Below are 12,274 nucleotides of genomic sequence, written 5' to 3' on the forward strand. Positions count from 1 at the left end.
ACTAAACTACTCAGAGAACTAAGACCTTTAAAGGCAAATGGCTAAGACGTTGTACCAGTCTACATCTTGAAGAACACCGTAAATCACCTGACTAAACTGTATCAACTGTCAAGGGATCATGCAGAGAATGGTACCAGAAGACTAGGGGACAGCCAACATAGTCCCATCCTATTAAAAGACGGAAACACGGCAGCAAACTATAGAGCATTATCCTTAACATCAATTACATGTACATGTAAGATACTTGAGAACATAGTACACGGTACGAGCTTAGAACTCTCCAATTAAAACAGGACACTATGCCTTAAAAAACATGGGTTCAGAACCAAACGATCTTATGAATCCCAGCTGCTGGTAACGATACATCACATAGCGAAGAACATGGAGGACGGCGACCATATACTCAGTCTAGACCAATATAAATAACTTCTACCCTTTACAATATGAAGCCATATATTGAAATATAGATAGTCTTGAACACATAAACTTAGCCTTGATCAAGGGTCAATGAAATAAAATTGAGGTTAGGTGAACTGTCTGACACATATAGAACTTGCAAGTGTCCCATATGCCAAATATAGTTATTCTATTGATATTACTTGTCTTGAGTTAAAATTTCCTCTAAAACTTAGTTTTTGAAAAGTAGCTGAAAATGAGGTCAGGGACTATGGAAATCTGACAGACAGAATCTTTGTTACCTTTCACCTCTTTATACAAGCATCTAGGTTTTCCACCCACTTAAGTACGAAGATTTACATAGCTGACACAAGATGTAATTAATGAACCACAGGCTAGACAAAAATTACAAAGATATAATTAGAATCGAAACACAAATAAAGTGCCATTTTAATTTCTAATGTTCATATTCTGTATTTATTTACTAAGGAGATACTTGAAGATGGGTATTTTCTTCATGGTCATGATGTATGAAACCTAGCCTTTGTTTGTCTTGTATGTGTTATAATTTTGGTTCATTTATATGTTTTAGGGTTAAAAGAAGCATCAATTTCCCTGAACTAGTGTTCAAAATCCATTGGTGGCCTTGTTGTTTTCTGCTCTTTGTAAGTTGACTCTTTGGCACATTCCCCATTTCCATTCTCAATTCTATACATAATGTACTATCTACTCAGCCACTTTGATTGAACTATTATATTTTTTTCAACTGGTACTATTTAGTGAAGTTTCATCAATAAGTGCAGCTGCAAATTTGTTGTCCGTTTTGAAATATTTAGGCATACACCCCCTTTCCTTCTAATCTCGATATAGCCTTTTCTAGCTCCAGAGGGTTTCTATGTCGTGTCATGTGTACTATTATTTTTCTGTTTGTCTTTATCTTTTTTAGCCATGGTGTTGTCAGTTTAATTTCGATCTATGAGTTTGACTGTCCCTCTAGTATCTTTTGCCCCTGTTTTTGGTATTGAGGTTGATGAGTTTTTAATTTATGTTTCTTGAATGGCAAAACTGAGTGGCTATAAAATGATAATAAATCTGACAATTTGAGCTTTTCATCTTTTATTGAGTCTGAAGACATATTGTGGACAAGCAAACAAACGGAACTGCCCACCAGACAGAAACATACAGAAAACTGTATTAACTTTAGTATTCCTTGTACATACACAGATATAAATAGCGTACAAAATCAGTATAAAACATGTAAATGAAATATGAATGAATATTGGTTAGATTTTATATACCATTAAACAGGTTTAGTTGAGTATATTATATTTTAAGTTAAACCTTCCTGTCAACACTTTAGAATACAATGTATGTGAACAAAGAAAAGTTACACTACAAAACTTTGACAAACACTTAAGATTTTAGATTTTTTTTTAAATATGATAATAGTTGAAGTTGTTAAGCACCTTTGGTGAGCTTGTCCACTTTCCATGCCATTCTTAAATGGCAAAGTTAGATACTAACTTATTCATAATGCATATTTTTTTCTAAATGCATTATGTGATAATTTTCACATTTTTGCATTTACAAATTGTTTATTTTTTTCAATGTTTTCCTTGCTTTTTATATTGATTTCTTTTTTCACAAGGTTTTATTTCTTTGAAATTTTTATCATTTATTAAATTTTATATATTTTTTTAATGATTTTTCATATTCTTTTTTTTCTTAAAGCTTTTTACTTTAAATAAAGAATATGCAAATACAATAACTAATGTTTTCTTTCTTAATGGACATCATCATTATCACTGTTATATGTGAAATTTTTCACAGTGAAGGTATGCACAAAAGTTGATTTATACTAGCCTCAGTGATTTAACAATGCACAACCAAATAGCACAATTCTGTTAAAATTTCATGGATGAATGCCAAAATCGCTTCTTCTAAGAGGCTTTAAAACGGCACTTTATACATATGTAAAACATACATGTAAATCAACATAAACAAATGATTGGACACACACATTTGCATAAACATTTACATATGTATCACAAAAATACAGATATACCAGTAACAAAAGTATTTGAGCACATCAGAGAACAAAAAAGAAATCACCTTAACTTTTGTAGAATATAACTGAACTCAACTGTACTCAACCGTATTCTTGATAAATGTGAATGCTTTGGAAATCATGACATAGTATAAAATCGGACTTCAGGAACTACAAAAAATTTATAAAAAAAGTTTTGATTTCATTTTAGAATTTCAACTTGTATGTATACTGTAATTCTTTATACCAATACTTCTTAAAATGGGAGTTACTTACTTAATTCAAACTTTTGCTCCTACTATTTTCAAATACAAATAATTAACATCTGGATTCTGTATTTTTTGTCAAAAAGAGGATAAGTACTGAATTGAGTGAATTTCTTATGAAGGAATCACACAAGTATTACAAGACTGTAATTCTAAAATCATGAGTGGACAATCGATTGGCACCACTGAAGGAATATACCATGGATTGCTGCTTCTGAACATACTGTTATTAAAGATCACAATAATTGTAATTTGTTAAATTTTAATTGGAATTCAATGGAATCTCCTTCAAATTAGCAAAATTTTTTAAGAAAAGAAGTACTGGTACAAAATCTTACAGTATGAACATGATAAACATACATTTCTGTTCCTCTTGAAAATTCATTTAAAAATCTACATGCTTTGTGTATTTATCATGCAAATCAATAACATCTGAATTTCCTCAGTTTTAACGGGACAAATACCATTTTGCCCTTTTCTACGAACTCGTTTTAATATTCCTGAGAGATAAGGGACTAGAATACATGTGTCCATTTAAGAAAGAATACTGCAGAACTTAAACAGGAATACAAAAAGCTATGGGGAGAAAAAAAAAATTGGTACAAATTAAAATAATACCTAACTATATATATACATTATAAGCACTCATCAACTCTTTTATCATAAATACAATCACATTGCTTTGTTTGTAAAAAATGTAATAATGTAATAATGGCGGCAAACTGTCATAATTTCATAAAAATACAATTTTATTATAATACGTGGCAGCAAAAATTATATCACATAATCTCAAGGTTCACAATAACAAACCATTTATGTTTTCAAAACAAAAAAGTTCATAACCATTACATGAATAATCACTCAGTCTTTCTATTTATCAAGCACTTCTTTCATTAAAGTAACAAATCATCCATGTAGATGCAGCATCTAATTAACCTATCCACACTTTATTAAATTCTGGAAATTGTGAGGACATGTACTTCAAATTAAACTGCATCTTATTCTTCCAGTTGTTTAACAAATAAATATTTTTGTCATTTTAGTATAATATTTCGATATATTGACAAAATTTTGAATGAAATTCTCATCTCATCAATAAAACCTTAATAGAGAAATAAATAACCATTTCATCAGTTCCCTTTTTGAAAAATAGATTTATTGTCATCAAGTAGAAAATGAGTACATTTGTTTTAGGGTATTCATTTCCAGAACAGATTCTAAGTGAGGATTAATAAAACTTTTGTTAACAAGGGACATAATTCACTCAACTGTAAAGGGAGATAATTATACCTTTTAAAAAAAGATAATTCATTTTTAATTTCAATATTTTTTTATCAGGTTAGTTTTTTGTTTAGCTTATATATTATATAGATAATATCAATTCTTTATTTATTAATAGATTTAGAAATGTAAAGATTTCACAGGTGATATTGCACATGGAACTGTGGAATGTAAGCTTGGAAATTTTCGCATGGGGTTAATTTTTCACTTTTGTAGCAAACAACTGATAGAGAAGTAATTCATACTTCCTCCACGCATATATTCTTTAATCATACAGGAAAAGAAAAATAATCTGCGTGAAATTACCCCCATGCGAAATGTTCAAAAATTACAAAACGAAAAATTAACCTGTCGAAAATTTCCAAATTTACAGGCATAGACAAATGAGTGTCAATGTTTAAATGCTTCAAACTATATACTGAAAGTAACATTGCTACCTGTTCTTACCAAAGAACAAGGCAGTAATGAAAATATGCATTAATTTAGCTAGGGTTATCTCAAATTATCTATCTGACTGTGTTCCATGTGTTTATTAATAGAGATTATTTTTCATATAACCATATTTCATTTTTTTTAGTTTAACAGAATAAATATTTATCTACAAATTTCATAAAACCTATATGTCTAAACTAGTTTTTTCTCATGTTAGTTCAAGCATGTAAGGGGAATCTCCCTGAACCATTCTCCATATTTGCCCCTCTTCTGATTCACTGTCCTCATCCCCGTCTCCCACCCCATATTCCACTAATTTCTCCCGTATTTCATCATGGCTTTGAATCATAGATCCCTCTAGCTGCTGCCACATATTATCAAGTTCCACCTGCTTAGGGTCTTTCTCATAATGGTCAACATTATGAGATGCAGGGTCCGTCTCAAAGTTTTCACTGTAGACATGTTCGGTGAATGACTCATTAGATGTGTCAGTTGATGATGAACTATGGTCTTTAACTTCAGAAGCAGACATGTCCTCACTAAATGAATTGTCTGAGTGAATACCGTTAGTCACTAAACTATTAGCACTTTCATAAGAAATCTGAAAAAGAAATCATTCATTTATTACTACAGCTATTTGAAGAAAATATTGAAATCTCAGCACTTCCTTGTCTTTAGAATTTTTATGGCCCCGCAACGAAGTTGTAGGTGCCATATAGTTTTACCCTTGTCCGAAATTCCGTCATTCCGTCATTCTGCAACAAACCATATTATGGAGTTTTTTTCTAAACGCCTTCAGATATTGGGCTGATTTTTGGTATGTGAGTTAACCATGATAAATAACAGATCAAGTTAGTTTCTTTCCGCTTCGCTAATTTTTGCTGACATTACAGGCTTTGATAAATTGTTGAAAATCACAGTTATACAGACTTTTTTTCTAAACTCTTTCAGATATTGGGCTGATTATTTGAATGTGAGTTAACCATGATGAGTTACAGATCAAGTTTAACTTTCGTTCCGCTCTGCTATTTTTTTATCGAAATTACGGGATTTGGACTTTGATAAGTTGTTGAAAATCACAGTTATATGGACTTTTTTTCTAAACTCTTTCAGAAATTGGGATGATTTTTGGCATGTGAGTTAACCAAGATGAGTTACAGGTGTAACACCACTAATTCGGGCCCAGCCAGAAAGCACATACCAGAAAGTAGTACATATTTAACACAAAATAGTTCCTACGCATGAGTGTAACTTTCAAAATATGTGGGATATTTAGGTATTTTTGGCATCAAATGAAAGCTGAAGGACTGGTGATCATTGTAGAACACTTTTGGACTTTTAATTTTAATTATTAAAAAAACTGCATCAATTTTTAAAAAGAGGGTACATTTTGTCTGTTTGTCAGATCTGAAGTACCTGTTTTGGTACATCCGAAGTTCTGGGAACCAGTTCTTTCTTATATGCCATTAAAGGTATGTTGATTTTTTCAGTTCAAGACACCATAAAGTGTTGCTTTGACATGTAATGATTGCCACTTTATTTGAACTTAAAATAAAAGTGGTGTGCCTACTTGAAATGGAGGAATTCAACATAGAAAGCAATGGGACCATGAATTAGTGGTGTACTTCCTACAGATCAAGTTTAAGTTTTGTTCTGCTTGGCTAATTTTTGCCGAAATTATGGGCTATGGACTTTGATAAATTTTTGAAAATCAAAGTTATACAGACTTTTTTTCTCAATACTTTCAGATATTGGGCTGATTTTTGGTATGTGAGTTACTCATGATGAGTTACAAATCAAGTTTAAGTTTCGTTCTGCTCTGCTAATTTTTGTCAAAATTAAGGGTTTACAACTTTGAAAATTGTTGGAAATCACAGTTATACAGACATTTTTTCTGTATGCCTCCAGATTTTGAGCTGCTTTTGATATGTGAGACTACCGTTATGTTTGTGTCCACATGTGATTTTTCAACTTTTGAGACAGGGCCATTTGTGTGCTTTTTTGACACATCTAGTTTTTATTGAGAATGAAAGCCAATTGACATACACAGAATATAAATATATATTTATAAGGGGTAGGGGAAGGATCATATAGATCAAGTTGTAAAATTCTATAAGTACAATCATAGAAATCTTGTAATAATTAAATTAAAAAGTGTGTCTGTGTTATTCAGAAGCAGATGCTGAAATATATACAATTAAAAGAAACATTTTTAAACATGTATTTTTATGACATATTCTATCAGTATAAACTTTTCTCTTTTTTTTTTTGTAGATAAACTTATTTTTTGATAAAAATGTATGTATAGTAAGCTAAAATGGTAAGTTTCAAACAGTATGACAATCAAATTTACCAAATTAATACAAGTAAATAGATGTGGCATGATTTTCAATGACTAAACTTTACCTTAAACCAAGGACAAGAACTATAGGACTATGTACGGCTTCAAAAAGTAGCAAACTACATATGTTATACATGTTATAGTTTTATATAAAAGGCTCTAGCATGAAAAAATGAGCAACACTTATATTTGCTCATTCTACAAGCAATTTTGTATTGAAAAATTGTGATCAATGTCATATATCGTTACCATACCTGTGACTTCTTGTCTTCTGGTTGCATTTTCCTCGAAGGCAATGATGGGCTTTGGTAGAGTTTCTTCCTCGTGATTATTATCAAAAGTGATATTAGTATTACAGTTCAATAAATCATCACTTGTATTATATTTAGCATTTGTGACTGCAAGATCTATAATTTGTTCAAATTTATGGTCAGCTGTTGTGGCTGAATCTGTTAGACTTCCATATAAAGAGCTATCTGTCACTGAAGTCCCCAGTGAGTCAACTGTTCTCATACTAATACTGAAAATATAAAAGATTATAAATAAAGAACAGCTGCAAACTTAGGTATATTTATAACTTGTCGGAATAAACTTTCAAAAAACGTAAAATTCTGTACGACCTTCAACATGATCAAGGAGATGTAAGTGGGTAACTGTACAAAATAGATAAATTTAGGTGATTCTTTATTTGATATTAAAATATATTAGCTAAGAAGTTATAAGTGTTTATCATATCCTTAAGTATTAATGAATGGTTTTCCCAGATTCAACAAAATTTTCTGAATATTGCAGTGAGGAATGTAATGCTACAAAACATCAATTTCCTGAAGTTTAAAGATGTAAATTACCTCGGCTTGTTTTACAATGACTCTACGACTTATGAAGTGGTATACAAGTAAAAAACAAGTGTAAATGATTTATCTTTATGTGGTATACATATTAAGGTCAAAAGTAAAAAAAACATGACAGCCCATAGATCATTCATTTTATTAAAAGCAATTAGAGAAAACATTTATAAGAAATGCATATTTTATAAATTTTACATTTCTTGGAAACAAAAACATCACAAGCCTTCAGCCTTTCAATTCAAATTTTAATGGATTAATTTTGCAACAGCTTAAAAATTGGAGGAATAAATAACATTTTAATGCAGTTGTCAGATTACCCCAAAAACCAGATTTTACATTTAAGCATGTAAAGGTGATCTAGCATGTCTAGATTCCTTTCTCTCTCAACTGATCAAGTAGGGTGTTGACTTTTCAAACAATACAACCAAAACATTTTATTCACTTTGACATGTCAAAAATAAAATAAATCTTGATTTAACATAATAAATTGAATGAATATTCATTCATTATAAATTGATAAATGCAATTAATCTTTGCTCAAACAAAACTATCATCCTTGGTCAAGCAGTCTGATTTTAACAAGGGCAATATAACCAATAGCAACTTCCTTCTAGGGACAATTAATTTTATTACCATGCAAACTTTTTGGGAGATTGTAAACTTAAAAGATTTAAAGAGAAGTTTCTCTATTTTGTTTGACCGAAAACAACATTAAATGCCTATGTATGATTTATCAAAGACACTGAGCTTTCCAGCAAACACCTGTTTTTTTGTATTATTTAAGCGATGAAAACTATCAATTTTATAATTTGAAAGAAAAGGAGTAACTGTTCATGGCCATGTCGTCATTCCAACAAAATCATACAAAAAATTGATACAATTTTATTTGCTCATTTGTCACATATATATATCTCTGGTTCATCATAAAGTAAAATTTGCTATTGAATTCACCATACAAATGTTATTTACCTGAAAGAATCCAAGTTGTTCAAAGAAAGTTTTAACCAAGAGCTACGCATTGTCAATATAAACTGTTTAAACCAGTGTGTCAACAGTGGTGAATCTAGTAATTTTCATAAGTGGAGGGTCGAATGACTGCATAAGAGAGGGCCTGTCGCAGTCATGTCTCAGTGATTCTCTATTTAGCCCAATTTTTTTCCTACAAAAGGAGGACACATGTCCCTAGGCCCCTTCTGAATTTAAAGTTATCAACTGGTAAAATAATCAATTTTGGGTTTTGTTTTTTTTTTTATTTGAGGGAAGGGGATGCCAATTATATCATCTGATTCAAAATTCATTTCAAGATTTTTAGGGGGGGCAGTTAATGTTGTCTAGATTTATATCATGTATATAGACTTTGAATATAACTTATTTATATATGACTGTAAACTTTTATTACTACAGATTTCTCCACACAAAATGTGATTTATAAATCCTCAAAATACACATGTATGCCACATTCACATTTTACTTTTTAATAATACAATACATATAGCTCAGATCTTAAGTACATTTAAAGCATTCTTTGCACATAAACAGTGTACATCTGTTGTTTCAGTAAGCTTATTATCTTAAAACTTAACTAACAGCTCAAGTTTAAATTTCTTGTCATTGAATTAGAAAACCTTTAAAATGCAAATTTCAAATTTCTGCGGTGAATATAAAGAATTTAATTTAACTGAACAATGTTTTCATTTAATATTAAGATACCTATCTGTATCATATGATTATTAGATATGAAATTGACAAAAATATGTTCCCTCTAGCATTTACCAGTCACATATTTATGTATGCAAAACTTACAAACGGAAGCTGCATACAAAGTAGTAGGTCCCTTCATCAGTGACTACTGGTCTTACACAATACACACCTATGTAAACACCCTACCTGGAATGTTTTACCTGTACAATACCGATCACCTGACAGGTAAACCTCACACCTGATATGTCAATAAAATCATTGATCCATAAGCTTTATTTTGGACCTATATAGGTTTATGATAAATCTGTTATTGATCTTCAATGGAATTTTATCAAAATCTGGTTAAGGTGAAAGGATGATTAAAAAGATAAATTATTACCTAATTGTAACTTCGTTGACCTTTATAAACAGGTTTAAAATTATAAATAGATTGTGAACTATCCAGGTATTCTGTACTTTTCAACATTAGTTAATTCATTAGTTAATTCATTAGTTGAGAAAAGTTAAATTTATCAAATTAATTGTTGACACAGAGATATGTCTTGCCTTCTATATTTTTTTATTTTATAATAATTACATTAGATGTATGTTTCATTATAATACGTTATTCTGATTGGCTACACTGCATTATTCCTTACTCAACTTCATTACACAATAGAATTTACCATTCATGATAAAACGAGGTCTTACAATATAGTGCACACGTAAATTGAATAAAAACTTGATAAAAATCGATATTTTTATGATCCAAGCTAAAAAATGTAATTGTAAGTATTGAATGCTTCTTTTTGTAACTTCATAGGGTTGTAACAGCGTTGAACGTGCGCACATTTTTATAATGAAGTGCTTCTGTGAATGCAAAATATTCAAAGTTAATGAACCCTGATTAAAGTTACAGGGCCAAATATGGATTACCGGTAATCTCTGTTGAAATCAGATATGCCAAAGCTGATACAACAGCGCACCAAATATCATTGACATATCATAGGTAGGGCCAAATAATCTCTGTAAAAATGAGATGTACTAATGCTAGTAAAACTGCATACTAAATATCTGACTTATCATAAGATCTTAAACTGACCTTAAGTTATCACAAACTTAAAACATGAAAAATATGCAAAAGTTTAAAGTCAATTGACCATGACTAAAGGGCAGGTCCAAATAATCTCCAAAGAAAGAGATGTGCTTATTCTTATATACAACTATATACCAAATATTATTGACTATCATAAGTCCTTGAACTGACCTGATAAATCTCTGACACCATAGCAACTTGAACAATCTTCTTGCTGTTTGACTCCACCAGAGCAAGACAAAAACATAAGGGATAACAGGTACAACAAGCCGACAACACAAGTTCACCAACATGTATCAGAAGTGTGTATATAGGTTATCTAGTTTTAATCTTACTGTTCTCTTAAGGTAAATTCAATTTTCAGTAACAAATTCAATTTTCAGTATCATAGCATAAAAAATATTCCACATTGTATGCTATAGAATGATAGAAAAGAATGACACAAATAAGAACTAGAGGCTCTAAAGAGCCTGTGTCGCTCACCTTGGTCTATGTGCATATTAAACAAAGGACACAGATGGATTCATGACAAAATTGTGTTTTGCTGATAGTGATGTGTTTGTAGATCTTACTTTACTGAACATTCTTGGTACTTAAAATTTTCTCTATCTATAATAAACTTGGACCTTTAGATACAGTGAAAAATATTTTGTAAAAATTTACAAAAATTTACCAAATTAGTGAAAATTGTTAAAAATTGAATAAAATGGGCAACAACTCCTTAAGGGGTCAACTGACGATTTTGGTCATGTTGACTTATTTCTAGATCTTACTTAGCTGAACATTATTGCTGTTTACAAGTTATCTCTATCTATAACAATATTCCAGATAATAACCAAAAACAGCAAAATTTCCTTAAAATTACTAATTTAGGGGCAGCAACCCAACAACAGGTTATCCGATTTATCTGAAAATTCCAGGGCAGATAGATCTTGACCTGTTACACAATTTAACCCCTGTCAGATTTTCTCTAAATGCTTTGGTTTTTGAGTTATAAGCCCAAAACTGCATTTTACCCCTATGTTCTATTTTTAGCCATGGCGGCCATCTTGGATGGTTGGCCGGGTCACCGGACACATTTTTTAAACAAGATACCCTAATGATGATTTTGGCCAAGTTTGGTGTAATTTGGCCAAGTAGTTTCAGAGGAGAAGATGTAAAAGATTACTAAGATTTACGAAAAATGGTTAAAAATTGACTATTAAGGGCAATAACTCCTAAAGGGGTCAACTGACCATTTCGGTCATGTTGACTTATTTGTAAATCTTTTTTTGCTGAACATTATTGCTGTTTACAGTTTATCTCTATCTTTAATAATATTCAAGATAATAACCAAAACCAGCAAAATTTCATTAAAATTACTTATTCTGGGGCAGCAACCCAAAACCGGGTTGTCCAATTCATCTGAAAATTTATGGGCAGGTAGATCTTGACCTGATAAACAAATTTACCTCATGTCAGATTTACTCTAAATGCTTTGGTTTTTGAGTTATAAGCCAAAAACTGCATTTTACCCAAGGTTCTATTTTTAGCCATGGCGGCCATCTTGATTGGATGGCTGGGTCACTGGACACATTTTTCAAACTACATACCCCAAAAATGGTTGTGGCCAAGTTTGGATTGATTTGGTCAAGTAGTTTCAGAGGAGAAGATTTTTGTAAAAGATTACTAAGATTTACGAAAAATGGTTAAAAATTGACTATAAAGGGCAATAACTCCTAAAGGGGTCAACTGACCATTTCGGTCATGTTGACTTATTTGTAAATATTACTTTGCTGAACATTATTGCTGTTTACAGTTTATCTCTGTCTATAATAATATTCAAGATAATAACCAAAAACAGCAAAATTTCCTTAAAATTACTAATTCAGGGGCAGCAACCCAACA

At 30.9% G+C, this 12,274-nt stretch overlaps 1 protein-coding gene across 15 annotated transcripts in view; it reads right to left on the minus strand.

Annotated features, from left to right (window-relative positions):
- Positions 1-1,495: 1,495 nt before the first annotated feature.
- Positions 1,496-12,274, minus strand: part of LOC143047801 (uncharacterized) — a 58,973-nt gene continuing 48,194 nt past the window's right edge. For all 15 annotated transcript variants that reach the window (XM_076221071.1, XM_076221066.1, XM_076221067.1 and 12 more), the window contains 2 exons: positions 7,018-7,283; positions 1,496-5,023 (listed from right to left, as the gene is read on the minus strand). In XM_076221071.1, the coding sequence (XP_076077186.1) occupies positions 5,013-5,023; positions 7,018-7,283 (277 nt within the window). In that variant the 3' untranslated portion in view covers positions 1,496-5,012. The remainder of the gene's footprint in view (positions 5,024-7,017; positions 7,284-12,274) is intronic.

This window comes from Mytilus galloprovincialis, chromosome 10 (genome assembly GCF_965363235.1).
Source record: "Mytilus galloprovincialis chromosome 10, xbMytGall1.hap1.1, whole genome shotgun sequence".
Lineage (NCBI taxonomy): Eukaryota > Metazoa > Mollusca > Bivalvia > Mytilida > Mytilidae > Mytilus > Mytilus galloprovincialis.